General features: G+C 43.7%; 1 protein-coding gene across 5 annotated transcripts in view; it reads left to right on the top strand.

Annotated features, from left to right (window-relative positions):
- acbd5a (acyl-CoA binding domain containing 5a) overlaps positions 1-20,088 on the top strand; it is a 105,989-nt gene that overhangs the window by 37,683 nt on the left and 48,218 nt on the right. For all 5 annotated transcript variants that reach the window (XR_011350175.1, XM_069914552.1, XM_069914551.1 and 2 more), the window contains exon 3: positions 12,768-12,840. Coding sequence is in view for 4 of the 5 variants with exons in the window: in XM_069914552.1 (XP_069770653.1) it covers positions 12,768-12,840 (73 nt within the window). In the remaining variant the exon portion in view is untranslated. The remainder of the gene's footprint in view (positions 1-12,767; positions 12,841-20,088) is intronic.

The following is a 20,088-nucleotide window of genomic DNA, read 5'->3' as shown; positions in this document are numbered from 1 at the left end:
GAGAGAGAGTTGTTGTTCCAGGATTTCCACAACTGAGGTGCCACCATTAGTCACCTCAAGGTCTCACTGATGAAATTTGTCCCATCAGGGTTTTCCAGATGGTAACCTCTTTCTTCAGGCTACCACAAAGTTCCTTTCCATTCCACTTATTCCAAGATAAACATCAGACAGATAGCACTTCCAGCCATCCACTGCTCTGGAACTTTCTGTTTCTAACCAGCTCTTCCTGACTTGTTTCAGACGTGACTGTTCAGTCTCTTTTCAGTGTCACACACACTAGCTGAGAGAGCTTGTTGAGCTTGTCTTCTCTCTCTCCAACTGAGACTGCCAGAAAGCCCATGTGACTCTCTCACTTGCAAAAACCCCCACCTTCTTCAGCAAACAACAGGAGTTCTCCTCCTTGGTCAAGCTGTTGTCTTAGATAAACAAAACCCAGTAGTGACCTTTCTGTGAGCACTTTGCAGAAAGGTCAGAAGCCTTGTAGTTATCCAACCATTCAGCCTGTCTTCAATTCCAAACACTGGTCTATGCATTTCATGATGTCATTTCAATTAGCACCTACTTGTGAAATGTGCATAAAAGTCTCCAAAGATCCTAAAATGTACTGAATATGAATTCTTCAGTCTTTCAAATAAGATCTGTTTTAAAATATGTGTATGTATGTAACCTACTCTAAATCTTATCAAATTCTCCCAATATTTATCCATTACACGTCCCAATCACAAACCCAGCTTTCTAATTGATCCATATCCCTCTGGATTTTGTTGTCATCAGCAAACTTATGAATCTGTCTTCTAAGATTTTCATCTAGCTGAAAGTCAAATTTTAAGAGCTCGAGAGTGAAAATAAGTCAATAGATATATGCCATATATACTTGTGTAATCGTTAACATTGTGTAATAGTTGACCCTCCTGTTTTTTGGCCCAAAAATTCCATTTTCGTATGGGCCATGTAAAAGTCGACCCCCTCCCCCCTTCTCATGGCCCCATCCACCCACCCATCTGAACTCCCGTCGCCCCAACTGCAGATCCTTGCCCTGGCTGCCTGCCCATTGGAGTTCTCAATGCCCTGACCATGGATCCTTTCCCTAGCCACCTGACCACTGGAGTTCCCCACACTCCCGGTCGCCCACCCACTGGAGCTACCAACACTTCAGCCACCACACACCAGAGCTCCTGCCCACCAGATCCCCCCGCCCCGCCCCCACCAGTGGATCCTCGCCTCAGCCACCTGCCCATCTGAGCTCCTGATACCCTGAATGCAGACTTACTGCTCAGTCCCGGCCATCTGATCTCCCAACACCTTGTAGGTAATTACCAAAAGTATGACCTGTGTAATAGTCGACCCCCCCTACCCTGAAACTTGACCTGAAAAATTGTTCCAAAAAAATTCATGTAATTTATTTTTTATTTAGATTTTTTCCTAAAGTGATAAGTTTTGAGATTAAGAGGTACCTACTATAGATAGACATTTGTCTGCAATTATTGAGCAACAAAATTATTATGCGTTGTGCTGAGCAAGATTATGAGATGTAACCAGAATTATCCCAGTTTTCATATTATTGTGATAATTTGCTAATATGATCTCTAACATTGCCAATCTTTTAAATAAATTAGGGATATTTCAACCTTTAATTCATTATAAACTGTTCTTTTTGTTCTTTAACATTTGTAAAGCTAATTACAAATGTTAAAGTGAAATGTGATGACCTATTGTGCAACCCCATTCCTGATTTAGAGCTGATTAGAATTTATTTTTAGCATTTTATGGCATTTTGTTCCAGCATTTCTTTTCTAACTTTTCACATCTTGGTAGGAGAGATAATTTTGACTTAACAAAATTTTAGCCACCTTCCTTTTATTTGAAACTCCTGATTGGTCAGCAAATTATATAGGCTTTTAAAGAGAGCTGTGGAGCAGCTGCATTTCTACTAAGCAAACAGAACAAAATTTTTGGAAGTGTCTGTTTATAATCTGCCTAACTTCTTTAGGTCTCTGGTCAATTACACTTTGTGGTTTCATTGTTTCCTGCTGATTTCCACTTCAGCAGCATTGCAAACCATTTTTGCAGCAAGTAACAGGAAACAAGCAAGTGCTGCATTGAGAGAGACCGACATTGTTAACTTTGTTTATAAGGCATTATCCAAATCTAATAAAATAATGAACAAGATTTTACTTTCTAGATTTTGCACTGGAAAAACATGGACACAGTTTTAATATTAATGTGGTTCATTCATCATCCCCTTCTACAATCACTTATTATGCATTCACTCTTACAACCTTTAGATGTGTTGCTGTAGCTTTTCACTCCCCTTCTGATTCAAGAGCCTGTGCAAATAATTAGTTTTTAGTAATAACAAGATAAAGTCTAAAAATTAGAAAGGGGAAACTGTGATTCTATAAACTGGGCAACTTCATAAAAATGTTCCAATTAGTACCCATCCTCCAAAAAAAATTGGATTGAAATTTGTCGGAAGTCTCTGGCTCTGCATTTCCAAGTTCTGCCGCAATGAAAAAAAACTTGAATTCCATGCTGCATCTTTCAAAACTTCGAGATGCCAAATAAAGATTTTGATGTATAGTCACTATTGTAATAAACAAATGTGAGAGGCACACTGCTCCCTGTGGCACGATTAATGACCATCTGCAGAAATGAAGCAAATAGTCAAAGGCTTTATTATTAAGAAAACCTTAGACATGTCTCTACATGCTGCTGGCTCACGACCAAGGCAGGTATGAGGGTGGAGACTAGAGCTCTCAGCCTTTATTAGGGGATCTATGGGGAGGAGCTACAGGTACATCACGACCAAGGCAGGTATGAGGGTGGAGACTAGGGCTCTCAGCCTTTATTAGGGGATCTGTGGGGAGGAGCTACAGGTACATCACGACCAAGGCAGGTATGAGGGTGGAGACTAGGGCTCTCAGCCTTTATTAGGGGATCTATGGGGAGGAGCTACAGGTACATCACGACCAAGGCAGGTATGAGGGTGGAGACTAGGGCTCTCAGCCTTTATTAGGGGATCTATGGGGAGGAGCTACAGGTACATCACGACCAAGGCAGGTATGAGGGTGGAGACTAGGGCTCTCAGCCTTTATTAGGGGATCTATGGGGAGGAGCTACAGGTACATCACGACCAAGGCAGGTATGAGGGTGGAGACTAGGGCTCTCAGCCTTTATTAGGGTTTCTATGGGGAGGAGCTATAGGTACATCACGACCAAGGCAGGTATGAGGGTGGAGACTAGGGCTCTCAGCCTTTATTAGGGGATCTATGGGGAGGAGCTACAGGTACATCACGACCAAGGCAGGTATGAGGGTGGAGAGTAGGGCTCTCAGCCTTTATTAGGGGATCTATGGGGAGGAGCTACAGGTACATCACGACCAAGGCAGGTATGAGGGTGGAGACTAGGGCTCTCAGCCTTTATTAGGGGATCTATGGGGAAGAGCTACAGGTACATCACGACCAAGGCAGGTATGAGGGTGGAGACTAGGGCTCTCAGCCTTTATTAGGGGATCTATGGGGAGGAGCTACAGGTACATCACGACCAAGGCAGGTATGAGGGTGGAGACTAGGGCTCTCAGCCTTTATTAGGGGATCTATGGGGAGGAGCTACAGGTACATCACGACCAAGGCAGGTATGAGGGTGGAGACTAGGGCTCTCAGCCTTTATTAGGGGATCTATGGGGAAGAGCTACAGGTACATCACGACCAAGGCAGGTATGAGGGTGGAGACTAGGGCTCTCAGCCTTTATTAGGGGATCTATGGGGAGGAGCTACAGGTACATCACGACCAAGGCAGGTATGAGGGTGGAGACTAGGGCTCTCAGCCTTTATTAGGGGATCTATGGGGAGGAGCTACAGGTACATCACGACCAAGGCAGGTATGAGGGTGGAGACTAGGGCTCTCAGCCTTTATTAGGGTTTCTATGGGGAGGAGCTACAGGTACATCACGACCAAGGCAGGTATGAGGGTGGAGACTAGGGCTCTCAGCCTTTATTAGGGGATCTATGGGGAGGAGCTACAGGTACATCACGACCAAGGCAGGTATGAGGGTGGAGACTAGGGCTCTCAGCCTTTATTAGGGGATCTATGGGGAGGAGCTACAGGTACATCACGACCAAGGCAGGTATGAGGGTGGAGACTAGGGCTCTCAGCCTTTATTAGGGGATCTATGGGGAAGAGCTACAGGTACATCACGACCAAGGCAGGTATGAGGGTGGAGACTAGGGCTCTCAGCCTTTATTAGGGGATCTATGGGGAGGAGCTACAGGTACATCACGACCAAGGCAGGTATGAGGGTGGAGACTAGGGCTCTCAGCCTTTATTAGGGGATCTATGGGGAGGAGCTACAGGTACATCACGACCAAGGCAGGTATGAGGGTGGAGACTAGGGCTCTCAGCCTTTATTAGGGTTTCTATGGGGAGGAGCTACAGGTACATCACGACCAAGGCAGGTATGAGGGTGGAGACTAGGGCTCTCAGCCTTTATTAGGGGATCTATGGGGAGGAGCTACAGGTACATCACGACCAAGGCAGGTATGAGGGTGGAGACTAGGGCTCTCAGCCTTTATTATGGGATCTATGGGGAGGAGCTACAGGTACAGAAGGCAGACCAGCCTGCCCAGCACAGTGAGGTTGTAGTCTTTGCTAATGACAGCGCTGCCAAAATGAGATACGTCCACACAGCACGAGGTGAACCAGTAACTGAACTTTATTTTGAATTACTCACGCTGCTCGAGGAGACTGCGCACTTCCTGTGAGGGGTGCATTGGCCTTAGGAAGTGGCGTCAGCGGCACGTAACATGGAAGTGGTGCTTTGCCCGGACAACACGTGTTTCCAACTACAGGCTTCTCCTTGAAAGGAAAGGGGGGCCCACACCATCTTGCGCTGGACAACTGGGGCGACTATTTGGCCTGTCTAACTGTGTCGTCGCTCAGCCTGCTACATCCCACCCCCCCACCCAAGAATTGCTGCCACCTTTTAAGCAAGTTACTGTACTGTCTTTCGGTGGGTGACCTCTGAGTCTGACCTGGGGATCCAGGGGGGCTGGTCTGAGTCCCGATGCACTGCCTTGAGGAGGTCAGTGGTAAACCTGTTCTGCTTCCTGCCAATGTCCAAGGTGAAAATGACACCATCACGCTACAACACCTTTAATGGGGCTTTGTAGGGGCATTGTAGGGGTGTCCCTTGCTGTCCTCTCTGAACGAAAATGAATTCGGTGGACTGCAGGTTCGCAGGTACGTGGCAGGGTGGAGAGCCATGTTGGGAGGATGGCAGAGGTTCTGTTTACCAGTTCCCACATCGCTGGAGGACATCTAGAGCACTGGGCTGTATGCTAGGAGGGTTGAAGTGAATGTCCCCTGGGATGATAAGCGGGAAGCCGTACACTATCTCTACTGAGGATGCTGGTAGGTCTTCTTTTGGTGCTGTGCGAATTCCCAACAACATCCATGAGAGTTCATCCCTCCAATTAGGACCTTGTAGTCTCGCTTTCAGGGCTGCTTTTAGGTGGCAGTGGAAACGTTTGACGAGGCTGTTTGACTGAGGATGTTAGACCATGGTGTGGTGTAATTGGCTGCTACAGAACTTGGCTATGTTGTCCCAGAACGAGGACATGAACTAGGCCCCTCAGTCTGAGGTGATGTGGGTTGGGACTCCAAAGCATGCAACCCAAATGGACAAAACTCCTGCGCAAGTCTCTGTGTCGCATGTGGGCAGGGGTATTGCTTCCGGCCAGTGGGTAAAGTAGTCGATTACTGTGAATAAATACAGCATACCTTGGCTTATGGGGAGTGGGCCAATAATTTCCACGTGCACATGGGGTCAAATCGGCGCTGCGCCAGGTCGAAGCTCTGGAGTGGGGCCTTGGTGTGTCTTTGACTTCAGTGTGTTGGCAATCCAAACAAGTCTTAGCCCACAGGGTTACATCGCGGTCGAGGCCATCCCACACAAATTTGTCAGACAGCAGGTGGACTGTGGATCTTATGGAAGGATGTGAGAGACTGTGTATTTGGTCGAACACCTGCCATCGCCAGGTTGGTGATAGGATGGGTCTGGGCTCCCTGGTGAAGGACAGAAATCACTAACCTTCAGGCTAGTGAAGGTGGTCCGGTAGGCCTGGACATCCGCATCCTCTGCTTGATCTTTGGCTAGCTGAGCCATTCTGAGGTAGCGGTGATGGCCGGTCTGGACAGCACATCGGTCACCATGTTGGATTTCCCTGTGACGTAATGAATGTCCGTTGTATCTTGGAAATGTAGGAGAGGTGTCGTTGGTTGCCTCGCTAACCATGTGTCGAAGACTTTGCTGAGTGCATGGCTGAGTGGTTTGTGGTCTGTGTAGGTGATGAAGACCCTTCCTTCTAACATGTACTGGAAATGTGGTATTGCCAGGTACAGGGCCAACAGTTCATGGTTGAGTGCTCTGTATTTAAGTTCTGGTGTCCAGAGATGTTTGCTCAAGAAAGCCGAGGGCACCACTGTTCATTGACCTACTGCTCCAGTACCGCGCCGGCTGCTCTGTACAATGTGTCTGTTGTCAGGGCCAGGGGGAAGGAAGAGTCTGAATGGGCCAAAGATGTGGCCTCCGCTAGTGCTGTTTTGGTTGCCTGGAATGCTTCAATGGGTTCATGTGTCGCTGAGTTTGATGAGGTCGAATAGTGGTTGCATGAGGGTAGCCCCTCCTGGGAGGAAACAATGCTAGAAGTTCACCATCCCTAGGAATTCTTGTGGGCCCTTGATTGTGCTCGGCCTTGGATTACATTGGATGGCTTCCACCTTGTCCGGCAGTGGTGTGGCCCCCCCTCTCGGGTGATACAGTGTCCCAGGAAATCGATAGTTTCCAAGCCGAATTTGGCACTTAGCTGGGTTCACCGTGAGTCTGAACTCCTATAACCTGTTGAAAAGATGAGTCAGGTGCGTCCTGTGTTTGCTAGCTTCGGGGCTAGCAATGAGAATGTCATCCAGGTAAACGAAGATGAAATTGAAGTCCCTGCCAACCACGTCCATGAGACTCTGAAATGTCTGAGCTGAGTTCTTTAGACCGAAAGGCATTCGAAGGAACTCGAAAAGGTTGAAAGGTATAATACTGGCCATTTTCAGGACATTGTTAGGATGCACCGGAATCTGATGGTACCCTTTGACGAGGTCCACCTTGGAAAAAATCCGGCAGCCTTGGAGCCTTATGGCAAAATCCTGGACATGTGGGATAGGATATCTATCTGGGATGGTGGTGCCGTTGAGTCATCTGTACTCACCACACAGGTGCCAACTGCTGGAGTTCTTCTGACCATGTGCAGCAGGGACGCCCAGGGGCTGTTTGAATGGTGGACGATACCCAACTCCTCCATGGCACCGAACTCTGTCTTGGCTTGAAGGAGTTTGCCCTGTAGGAGATGCCGTACCCGTGCGTGCACTAGGGGCCCAGTGGTCTCCATGTGGTGCTCAACGCCATGTGCTGGTTTAGCATCATGGAAGTTAGGCACCAACAGTAACAGATACTTGGCCAGTAGGCAGGCATATTCATTATAGTCCAGAGCATTAATTTCTAACGGCAGAAAGGAATGTTGCCTTAGAGTAAGGGGAATGTGGTAGCATTGACCAAATAGCATCCACTCACGTCCTCTGGGAGTTCGTGTGCTCAGAACTGCTCTGAGTAGGGCTTGTCCCGTGGACGCAATTGTATACTTCCAGTGGAAAACCATGTCCATGGTGTGGATTGTGACCAGGCGGGAGCTGAAACTCAGAATGAAGGAACTGTTGGATACCTGTAAAGGAAGGCCCTTGGGATTATATTTGAGCTTGAAATACATTGGTGGAATGAGGCTTATCTCTGCGCCTGTGTTACCTAGGAAATCCCTGTTTGTTCACCGGTCCCTGAGGTAGAGTAGGCCTTTATCTGTGCCAAACGCTGAGGCTACTATCGGCAGCCAGCCTAACTGCTTCCCGCTGATGTGCTTGACTTGGTGTTGGGGTATGAGCATGGAGGGATGCATCACTGGATGTTATGGCCCCATCTGTGGTGGTAAAAACAGTAATTGCTCTGAGCTCTAATTACGTTGTGGCTGGGCCGTGTCTGCTGCTGGGGGGCGTAGATCGGTTGAACATGTATGGGGCTCTGTTGCGGGGTGCAGAAAAGTCTGCTTCTTTGGCTACCAGGTGTGGGGTGCTGAAATCCATGTCGGATATTGCCGAGGAAATGTGCACCAGTAGATTGGAGAGAAACAGGGCCTCAAACAATAAACAGTTTGTGTGTCTGTCCGCTAAGGCCACTATTTCGTGTATGAGCACAGAGGGGCTCCCATCACCCAGGCCTCACATATTCAGGATGCAGATGGCACTCTTGTGTCAGCTGAGTTCCAGGGAATTGAGAAGGAAATGCTGGAATTGTTCATAATTACGCTCCATAGGATTTTCCGCGAACGAGCTTAGTTTTGCTGCGGTAGTGGCATCCAGGGCACTGACGATGTGCCTGAACTTGGTATCCTCCGAGACAATGCCTCTGATCTGGAACTGTGACTCAGCCAGTTGTAACCAATTCCTGTAGTGGTAGTAGCATCCTGCATTTTGTCGCGTTTGAGGTGGGTTCCCAAGACATTGGAACTGTCAGGGTCACCATCATAGCATCTGCTTAGAGCAGCGCTACCGAAATGAGAGATGTCCACACAGCACAAATTGATCCAGTAACTGAACTTTATTTTGAATTACTCGTGCTGCCCACTTCCTGTGAGGAGCGTGCTGGCCTTGGGAAGTGATGTCAGGGTGTTACACTGTCACTCCCTGTCCAGCGGCATGCAGCACGGAAGCGGCGCTGTCCCCCGAACAATGCATGTCGCCAACTGCGGGCTTCTCCTCAGAAGGGAAGGGGGTCCTGCGCCATCTTGTGTTGGCCGACTGGGACGGCGATTCGGCCCATCTAACTGCATGGTTGCTCAGTCTGTTACAAGATCATGCCTACAGTACCATGTTCCACCACACTCCCAAAATCTAACAGCTGAGGAACTGCTCACAAGGGTTGATTCTGCTCAAGATTGATCAGATTCACTCTTATGTTTAAATGGTGTTGGTGTAATTGGAAAAGCTGTAGCTCTGTAACAATTATATAGGGAATTGGTGAGTTGGTACCTGGAATACTATATTCATTTACAAACCCTTTGAGAAAGAATATGTTAACATTGGAGACTCCTAGAGGTAATTCTTGGGATGGAAGGGGTAACCTATCACAGATGGCTAAAAATGTTTGATCTTTAACATTTAAAATTGAAATTTATACCTAGAATATTAGAAGAATGATGGTTGATCTTTTTCAAATTATATGATTCTAAGGGGGCTCAACAAGGTAGATGTTGAGGTATATCCACTGTGGGAGAGTTTTGAATGAGGGAAAATTATTTGTAAGATGAAGGGGCAGTCATTTAAAATTGAAGTAAGTAGGAATATTTTCTCACAGAAAAAGATAGATCGCTGAAATTCTCTAACTCCGAGGGCTGTGGAGGCTGTTCTCCAAAGATTGCAAGATATTTGGAAGTGGTTTAGAAGAGAAATTAAGGTCTGAGGCTGATCAGCTCTGATCATATTGAATGACCCACTCCACTTCCTATTTACTTGTGTTCAATCTTCACCAAAATACCAGTATCAGAGGAAAAGGGAGAAGGGTAATTGGAAATAAAAGTAAAACATTTACTCTGTGAAAGTTTATTAGAGTTGAGTGTGAAAGTTGAGGTTGGAAGAAAAGAATTGCCATGGGTGTCATTCCTACTCAGTGACATCAACTTGTATGCAGGAACTGTAAGGCCTGTTGCTATTGATCAGGCTGCTTGCACATAATGTTTAGACACACATGGAATGGGCATTTATTATCCTAGATAGCGTGTTGGGAATCATATTCCCTTAGCAGTAAATGCCTCCAGTAGTTAAGGTGTGTATGTTTGGGAGGGGAGGGGTGGTGTTGGAGGAGGGGGTGGAAGAAATAAAATGGTGGGACTTGTTAAATACAAGCAAAACTGCTCAAAATAACCAACTGATTTGTCAGTACCTATACACGAAGAAATGCAGTTTACAATTTTGTTAACTGGGAAATGCTAACATTATTTCTTTCTATACAGTCACTGCCTGACCTGCTAAGTATTTCCAGCATTTCCTGTTATTATGTCAAATTTCCTGCATTTGCAGTGCGTTGCTTTTCTCATAAAGTTAGCTCATTTACCTCCTTTGGTCCTAAGATCATGAGCTCTGTCTTATTTCATGAGTTAAGAACATAATACGAACTGACATTTCAGTTCAATACTGTATCATGCAAGTACTCCAGTTATTTTATTTCAAGGCTCTGAATTTTATCTGTCACGTCAACTTTCTTAGTTTAACATAAGCATTCCCAACGTACATTTTAAATTAGAACTGAAGAATTTTTCTGGTGAATTAGATCACATTTAGCCATTGACCAGTATCACTAAACTATATTATCTTAAATCTCTCTGGTACCTTGCTGACTGCAAACTTGTCTATTCTAATGATGAAAGATTGCATAATTTGTCATGGAACATGCTATCTTAATGCAATTTCATTAAATTTCAATTTTATTTTCCTTCGGAAAAATGTTTGGCATTTTAATGCCACAGAGTTGTAGCTTGCCCTTGCCTCCTGTGGTGACCAGTCGCTTGAACTTACTTGGTCAACTCGGCAGGCTAATCTCGCTTGTCAAGACATTGCTGGGCAGAGGTGGGGGTTCATGTAATGTGTTCGTTGGAGACCCATCACCCACAACTCTAGAATAGTACTGTCAGCAGCTTCCCTGACCCATCTGTCTCAGTTATTTCATTCATGATTTTTCTTCAGTCACAATTGGGGATGTTCACTGATGCTTGCATGATGGTCAATTCTATTCACAACTTCTTGGCAAATGAAGAAGCCTATGCTTGCGTGCAGAAAGATCCAGACAATATTCAGACATGGGTTGATAGGAGGCAGGTAATATTTGTGTTAGGTACTGACCATTTTCAACATGATATTTAAGTGCTTTTAGTACCTCTTCTGAAATCCTGGGAGTTTTGGCCAGAAATTCAATTGGAATGAGTTGCTTATATACTGTTGTTAAAAATAGCAGGTCAGAGGCTGATCTTGGCTGGAGGCCGCTGTCTGTGGCATATTTAAATTCAGGTTTATTATCATCTGACTGTATCTCTACAACCAGATGAAATAGTGTTTCTCTGGACCATGGTGCACGGCACATAATCACATACATGTACATAAAATTTATAATATAAAATTAATATGTATAAATATTTTGGAACAATTTACTCATTTCATTTCTAAGGGACCCCAAGTTACAGGATACTGTTAATCAATCTCAAAGCCTGCAGAAAGAAGCTATTTCCCAGCACGGAAGTCCTGAATTTGATGTTCCTGTACCTCCTTCCTGATGGTAGTAGGTGAAAGATCCTGTGTGATGGATGGTAGGGATCCTCAATAAGAAACACTCTTGATGAATTTCATACTAGAGGAAAGGGAGATCCCAATAATCTTCTCAGCCATTTTAATGGTCCTTTGTATCGGGTTCCGATACTTTGCAGCTACTATTACCACACAATGATACAGCCAATCAGGACACTCTCAATTATGCTCCTGCAAAACATTGTCAAGATGAGTCCTATAGCCTTTTCACATGTGTAGAACACAGGTCAACAATCATGGAATACTTTTCCATTTGAGTATGACTGACAATACGTATTCAAGAAGCTAGACTCCATTCAGGACGAGTTTTCTTTATTGGCATCACATCTACCACTTTTTCTACCACATCTACCGCATCTATCACTTTTTCTACCTCTGAAAGCAGCTCCAAAACCCTCGACCTTGAGAACATCAAAACAGTCTCCTCCAACCTCACTATGAAATGTATTGCCTTTCTTATTAAAACCCAAGAATTCTCCATCTAGCAACACTGAGGAAGTACCATCTCCAGAAAGACTGCAGCTATTGAAGAATGATAATAATTGGGACGAGTCATTAATGCTAGCTTTGCCAGCCCTCTCACTTTCTTTAAATGACATAAAAAGAAAACAATGGGAGTGGCTACAATAAATTATACATCCTTTGGGAGCCTTTGATCAGAGGCCTTGCTTCCAAGCTTTGCAGATTGTCAGTGTAGTTAGTCATTGGATTGGTGCAGAGATTAGGAGAGCATTCTCTTTCATCAGTGTGAGGGTACTCCAACAAGACAAATAGGTGTGTTGTTGGATTCCATGTTATTTAACAGCAAAAAAAAATCCAGGCCCATTGAAGCTAAGATTACACTGAATTGTTGGGAAGTGCTAGGGGATTGGCCCTCTTCTGGTTGATTCAACATCATAACTACTAGCGTGTTTTTTTTTTAATGACTCCACAGAAGATATATTTGTAAATTTATAATATTCTACACTTACTATGTTAATAAAAAACTAATATGTGTTTGGAAAACTAATTTGCAACTTTGTGAATTCCTATATTGAGCTGAGGGATGGAAAAGTGTTCAGTATAAATGATTTATTTAAGCATTGGTTATGGTTGTTATTTGAAATATGCAGGCATTCGACATTTTTTCTTGTCTGGGACTTGTGGGAAAATACATTGCAAGCAAGTTACTTTGAAAAGTTGGGTGTTTCCTTATAGCGATAAAAGTTTGTTTGTCTGACATCATCATAGTGAATTATTCTTGGCTTTGAAGATTTGTTTGAAAATGAATTTGTACTTTGCAAGTCATTAACCAGCACTCCTTCCTGTGTTTATTGTAGGGATGCTTGGAATTCCCTGGGAGACATGCTCAAGGAAGAAGCCATGATTGCTTATGTTGATGAAATGAAAAAGGTAATATAAACTGACAATTAAAAAAATTAACATTACATTTGCCAAGTAAACAGTTTACCAACTTTTATATATCAAGGACTCCATTAATTCCAATGATGTCATCGTGAGAAATGCAGGTTCTTTGCAGTCAAAAACTAAGTAATTGAGTTTTACAACACAAAAATAGGCCTTTTTGGCCCAAAGTCCATGTCAATCAAAGGAATTTATAATGGAGAACCAAGAAATTAATAAATACATAGGTTTTCTCTTCAGAACAGAGGATAGAAATACTCCCAGAAATATTAGGGAACCTAGGCTCTTTTGAGATAGAAGAACTAATGAAAGTCTACATTAGTCCTCCCCACCTACTTCCCCATCTACTAGGATGCCCTAAACAGAGTGACCCCACTGTCGCCAGGAATAAATGTTACCAGTTCTCAGAACTTGAGGCATCAATCAACTAATCCAGTCACGTGTGTGAGATGGCTGTTGGGACCAAGGGCATTGTAAATACCATAAATAGTTCTCTAATTGTAAATAAAAGGGTTTCTTCTTTGGATTTGGGAAACACTGGGGTCTGTTGTTCCACTCTGGGTCTCACAAGGTGGAAGCTTGTATTCCACACTATGTGTGCACAGCACAAACATTAGGCACATTTACAATATTTGGGTGACAAGGTGACAATGTCAGTCACAATGGAACAGCTGCAGGCTGTCCTCAAGCAGCAGGACAGAAAATGTCTGTTGCAACTCCAGCCACTGTAGAAGATGAGCCTGAAAATTCAAATTTGGCAGATGCTTTAATGAGCTCCTAGTTCTCATTTAACCCAGAGTCAAGCACACTTGAAATTTGGTTTTAAAATTATGAAGACTTATTTGCAGTCGACTTTGCCAAGCTCAACGATGCGTGGAAAATTAGGTTGTTTTTACGGAAGTTAGGCACTTGAGAACATGAGCGCTACACGATCTTCCTTCTGCCAAAACTTCCCTGTGAGCTAGGCTTCAGGGAAATACTTCATGTGTTAGTTGAGATATTCGGTGAGCAAACATCATTGTTCAACATTTGGTGTCAATGCCTCAAAATGACTAAGAAAGATGCTGAAGATTTTATGACATACGGGGGTTTGTTGAGTCGACAGTCCAAGCGTTTTTAAACTCCCTAGGCTGACTGAAGACCAGTTTAATTGTCTAATCTTTGTAGTCGGAATGCAGTCGCACCAAGAGGCCGACCTCAGAACGCGTTTGCTAATGAAGATTGAGCAAGAGTCAGATATGACTCTTCAAAGATTAACAGCCGAATGCCAACACTTAATTACCATAAATTTTCGTGTATAATCTGTTTTGTGTATAATGTGACTCCCATTTTTGAGGGGAAAAAGGGAGAAAAATTTTACCCCTGTGCAATATGACCCCCCCTCCCCTTGCCCGCCCGATTAGTGCTGCCGTCTCTCCTCCCTCGCCTGCCCGAGTCGTGCTGGCATCTCTCTCCCCCCTTGCCTGCCCAAGTCGTGCTGGCATCTCTCTCCCCCCTCGCCCATCCGATTCGTGCTGCCATCTACCCCCCACCCCCCCCCCACTCAACCTAATCGCACTGCTGTCAATGTAGGCAGCTGCTGATAATCTTACTGATCGTTCAACCTGACAGAAAAAAATTGTTAAAATAATCGACCCCCTACTTTGATCTCGAATATCAGTACAAAATATTTTGCATTATACATGAATATTTACAATAATCTGAAACACAATAGTAAAATGGTGGAAGCGGAACACTCATCTTTAGGCGGTTGGGTCCAGATAGTTAAGTCAGCAGACCCTGCTAGACAAAGCAAAACTGTGACCCACCCAGCCAAACCACATAGTGGCTGTTGGAGCTGCAGTAAGTGGCACTACACTCATGACTGCCCATACAGATGGCAACGCTACAGTAAATGCAAGTGCCTGGGGCATAAAGCAGAATGCTATAGAGCTGGAAGATGGAAAACACTTGATAAGTTTCCTTCACCCTCAGAAGTGAAACCTATTACAGTGACTTTCAAGGTGCCTAATGCTAAATGCAGGAAATATGTGAAAGTGCACATTAACGGCATCCCAATGAGGCTTCAAATTGATGCAGGGTCTGATATTACCCTCGTATCAAAGAAAACGTAGAAACTGATTGGTCAGTCAGAGGTGATTCTAACCAAAAACACAGCATGGAACGCTTCCAGGGGGATCCTGGAGTTGTTAGGTTCAGTTGACTGTTGCATCAGCTTAAATCTATACCAAACGAAAATGGAACATGTTATCTGGTAAAGTGTCCTAACTTCGATCTCGTGGGACTTGACTGGATTGAAATGTTGAACCTTCTAGACCAGCCACTCAACAATATTTGCCACAAGTTGCAAGTGGCACATATCCCAAAAATGGCAAATACCCCACAAAAGTTCCTGGTACAGCTAAAGCAATACCATGCAAAGGTATTTTCCGAAGGCTTTGGACAATGCCCTAAAACGAAGGCAAAACTTTGTCTTCTGCCAAACGAGAAATCGACTTTTAAGACAAAACGACCTGTCCCATACACAGCACTGCAAGAAGTGGAGCAAGAATTGGAACAGCTGCAACATGAAGCAGTAATCGAACAGGTCATGGTCATCATGGGCTGCACCTATCGTGGTAGTGAAAAAAATCGAATGGTTCCATATGTCTGTGTGCTGATTTCTCAAATGGTCTGAATGCAGCATTGGACACCCATCAATACCCACTGCCATTGACTGATGACCTCTTTGCTAAGTTGAATGGTGGCAAATGCTTTGTGAAGATTGACTTAGCAGAGGTTTATCTACAGGAAGTTGATGATGAATTCAAGGAATTGCTAACCATCAACACACACTGGACTGTTCTGATACGTCTACCATTCGGAATGAAGACTGCTCTAGCTATCTTTCAACAGGTCGTAGACACAATGCTGAATGATGTTCCAGGAGTTGCAATATATCCTAGATGGCATCCTGATAATGGGAGCACATGCTTGAGAATTATTTGATCATCTTGATTGTGTTCTGTCCTGCATCAAAGACTACAATTTTTGAGTGCATCCAGAAAAATGTACATTTTCATGAAGTCAGTGAAATATCTTGGTTTCATCATTGACAAATATGGGCAATGGCCAGATCCACAAAACACTGACATTATCAAGTGCATGCCTGCACCACAGATGTGACCACGCCATGTTCATTCCTAGTGTTACAGAGTTCTGTGTTGTGTATTGGCCTATGTGTTGTGCGGTTTTATGTTAAAAAGTGACAGATTGCCTGAGAGAGCCACGGTGAAGGTGGAATGCTGAGAGAGTGGGAGACGGACTGAGCATGTGGAGAAAATGATCTAAAAATTTCTCGACTTGGACGATAAACCACCACTGAGAGGTGCTGTGGAGAGGAAGGAGGCCCAGAGCATGAGTCATGGTCTGGGGGACAGTTTAGAATGTTGGGATTTCAAAAAGGATGAACATTCCGAAGGCAGCCAGATGGATCCGGACCAAGCCAGTTGTTCCTCTCTCTGCAAGCAACACAAGACAACTTCGAATTTTGTCTCTCTCTCTCTCAAAGATCTTTTGGCTTCAGTTTACCAAACAAACTGAATTTTGTTTATGATCTTTGCTTTGGTTGAGATCGAAGTTTTGTGAGTCTTGTGTGTTTTGTGTTTGTTTTGTGTCTTTAAGTTTTTCTGTGGGCTGGTTGGAAGTGTAGCTTAGATGTTAATTACATATATTTAGGCTGGGGAATTTATTAGTTTTACACTGTTATAGAAATTTGCATAGTAACCAGTGGGCATTGTTATAAAAGGGGGGATTTTGAATTAAAGTTTAAAGGTGAATTTTTTGTTAATAAAGTAATTGTTCATCTTTACTCCTGTGTGATATGCCTTCTTTTTGGTTGCTGGCTTGATCTTGTAATACTAGATCTTATCAATCACTACAGTTTATTTCTGCCAGAGATACATAAACTCTGTGGTACACTCAACAAGCTCCTTACCATGTGTACCAAATGGAAATGGACATCAAAATGTTGAGAATCGTTCAATTGAGTCAATACTAAACTCGAACGTTCTTTTGATGCATTACAATCCAAACTTGGAGATTGTCATAGCTTCAGATGCATCACTGTCTGGGGTGGGTGCAGTCATTTCTCACATGTTGGTGCAGTCACTTCTCACATGTTGGTGCAGTCACTTCTCACATGTTCCCAGATGGGAATCAAAAGGCCATAGCGCATGCTCTCTAACAGCAGCAGAGTGTAACTATGGACAAACTGAAAAGGAAGCTCCAGCAATCATTTTGTAGTAAAGAAATTCCATAATATGCTCAATGGACAGCATTTCACTCTTCTGACAGATCACAATCCACTCCTCGCAGAATTTGGTTCAAAGAAAGGAATTCCAATTCACATGGCAAACCGTCTGCAAAGATGGGCAACCACGCTACTTGGTTATGACTTCAAAATTAAATATCTTCCAACCACATTAGTGAGCAGGAAACAGAGCTGGAAGATATTTTTGTAGTGGAACTCTCGGTAGAGGCAGAGGTCAACCAGGTATTCAAAGATGTTATTAACTCCCTGCCAGTCACAGCAGAAAGAGTCAGACAAGCAACAAGCAAAGACGACCTCCTACAAGAGATGGTGCATTATCAACAATTAAGGTGGCCAAAAACTTGTCCACGAATGAAAATCCAGCCATTGTTCAAAAGACGGGAATCATTGGCGATCACTAATGGCCGTCTTGTTTGCAGAAAGTATTGTGTTTCCCACAGTTTCCAATCTACAATCCTCAAATAGTTTCACAGTGGACATCCTGGAATGATCGAGGGAAAGCACTTGCACGAAGTTATGTTTATTGGCCTCTGATGGATGACCAGATTTAACAACTGACACATTCATGTATCCGATGTGCCTCAGAAATTCCCTGTTAAGACGAATCTACATTCTTGGCCTCAACCAAGCGGGCCATGGAATAGTCTTCATATTGACTATGCAAGACCATTTAGTGGGGAGTACTACCTAATCTTAGTGGACACATACTCCAAATGGCCTGAGATCATTAAAGTAGCCCAACAAACTACATCAGGTACAATCATGGAACTCAAGTTCATATTCATTTGCTTTGGTGCTCCTGTAACATTAGTTTCAGACAATGGGACACAATTCATTGCAGCCGGCTTCAATTTTTTTATTTGCGAGCAATACAGTATCACGCATATTTGCTCGCCTCCATATCATCTTCAGTCCAATGGTCAAGCAGAGCGTTTTGTGGATACGTTCAAGCGAGCTTTCAACAAGGCCAAAGGGGAGGGTCCAACGTAGGAGATATTGCAGACATTCTTGTTAAATTACAGGATGACTCCAAACCCATCACTCCAGGTGGAACTTCACTTACTGAAACCTCTTTGATAGGAAAATTTGAGCACCATATGATGTCATATTTCCACAAAGACCATAAACTGGACTGAGAGATTATGATATGGAACAGTATGGTCGTCTGCATGGATCCAAAGAAAGCACGTTTCATGATGGTCTATGTGTGTTGGTGTGGAAATACAGAGATAATCAGATGTATGGCATCTGGGGAGAATCTTAAGAAAAATTGAAGACGTTTTCTACCATGAACAAGTTGGACCAGATATACCACCCAGTTGCAACCAACAGAATGCAATCTCACTCTACCACACCTGCGCAACTCAGCCTGGATGCCCTGTTGGGCACATTTGAACTTCAGAAATCATTGAACCATCAATCACACCCATCACACGGAAACAAGCCTATACCCTCTACATCACTGTAACCCGTAAGGAAGTCTCAAAGAGTTTGGAGACCAGTGAAGCCCTTCCAAGTGGATTTCAGACTCCACTCATAGGGGTAACAAGCTCAAAGGGGGAGATACTAGGATGCCTTAAACAGAGCAACCCCACCTTCACTAGGAGTGGGTGTTATCAGTTCTCAGTACTTGAGCCATCAATCAACTAATCCAGTCATGTGTGTGAGATGGCTTGGAAGAGTTCCCTCTGGTCAAAGGGCATTGTAAATACTGCACTATAAATAGTTCTTTAATTGTGAACAAAAGGATTCGTTCTTTGGATTTGGGAAACACTGGTGTCTGTCGTTTCTCTCTGGGTCTAATGAGATGGAAGCTTATATTCCACACAACACATGCACAGCACATTTACAACATCATGTTAACAAATTGATGGGATTAAATGCTAAAAAGAGCCCTTGGCCTGATATCTGCATCCCAGTATATTTAAGGATGCATTGGTAAGTTTCTTCCAATATTACTTTGCTTCTGGAACAGTTCCATTGGATTGGAAGGTAGTTAATAATATTAATAATTAGAAAACAGGGCATCGTGGACAAGTTACTCTATTGGTGGTAGTAATAAAAAAAATCTGAAATCAGTAGATAAGGAGAATGGGAGGTGCAGCAAGGCTTTGGTGGCCTTGCGTATTTAAGGAGACTAAAGAGGTAAATGATACATTGGCATTCATAGTGAAAGTATTTGAAAGTATTTCAGTAATTTATAGGCTTTTTATGAGGCATCCCCTTGAGTATTGTATATCATTTTGGTAATTTGATAACCACGTTGTAGCAGTGGAGAGACTGCAACAAAAGTTTTTCTTTAAATTTAGATGTACAGCCCTGAACAAAGGCCCTTCTGGCCCACGACCCCATGCCCTCAAATACACCAATTAACCTACAATCCCAATATGTTTCTGAAGGGTGGAAGGAAACCAGAGCACGCAGTGGAAACCCGCACAGAAGTAGGGAGAACATACAACCTCTTTAAAACAGCACCGGATTTGTATCTGGTCGCTGGTGCTGTAACTACTATGTTAACCATAACCATACTGAGACCTTGGACAATAGAAGTATTGTATGAATAGATATTGAGATAATTGACCTCGCCTTCAATTGAGTTTGTAAGAATGAGAAAGGACCTCCTTATGATCTGATTGGACAGATTAGATTTCAGATTTATTGTCAGAGTACATAACATGACATCGCATACAACCCTGTGGTTCCTTTTTCATGTGGGTGGAACATAATTACCATTAATTCGTAATGCAAAAAAAATAAACTGTGCACAGCGTTAAACATGTAAACAAAGAACTGTAGACAGATAAGGAATATAGAGAGAACAAAAACAAAATCAATAAAGTGCACAAGAGTCCTTGTTTGTTTTTGTGGAATCTGATGGTGGAGGGGTAGCAGCTGTTCCTGAACTTGGTGGTGCGAGTCTTGAG

The sequence above is a fragment of the Narcine bancroftii genome, chromosome 1 (assembly GCF_036971445.1).
Source record: "Narcine bancroftii isolate sNarBan1 chromosome 1, sNarBan1.hap1, whole genome shotgun sequence".
NCBI classification, from domain to species: Eukaryota; Metazoa; Chordata; class Chondrichthyes; order Torpediniformes; family Narcinidae; genus Narcine; species Narcine bancroftii.
Note: the sequence above shows the minus strand (reverse complement) of the source record. Positions and strands in the feature narration are given on the sequence as shown.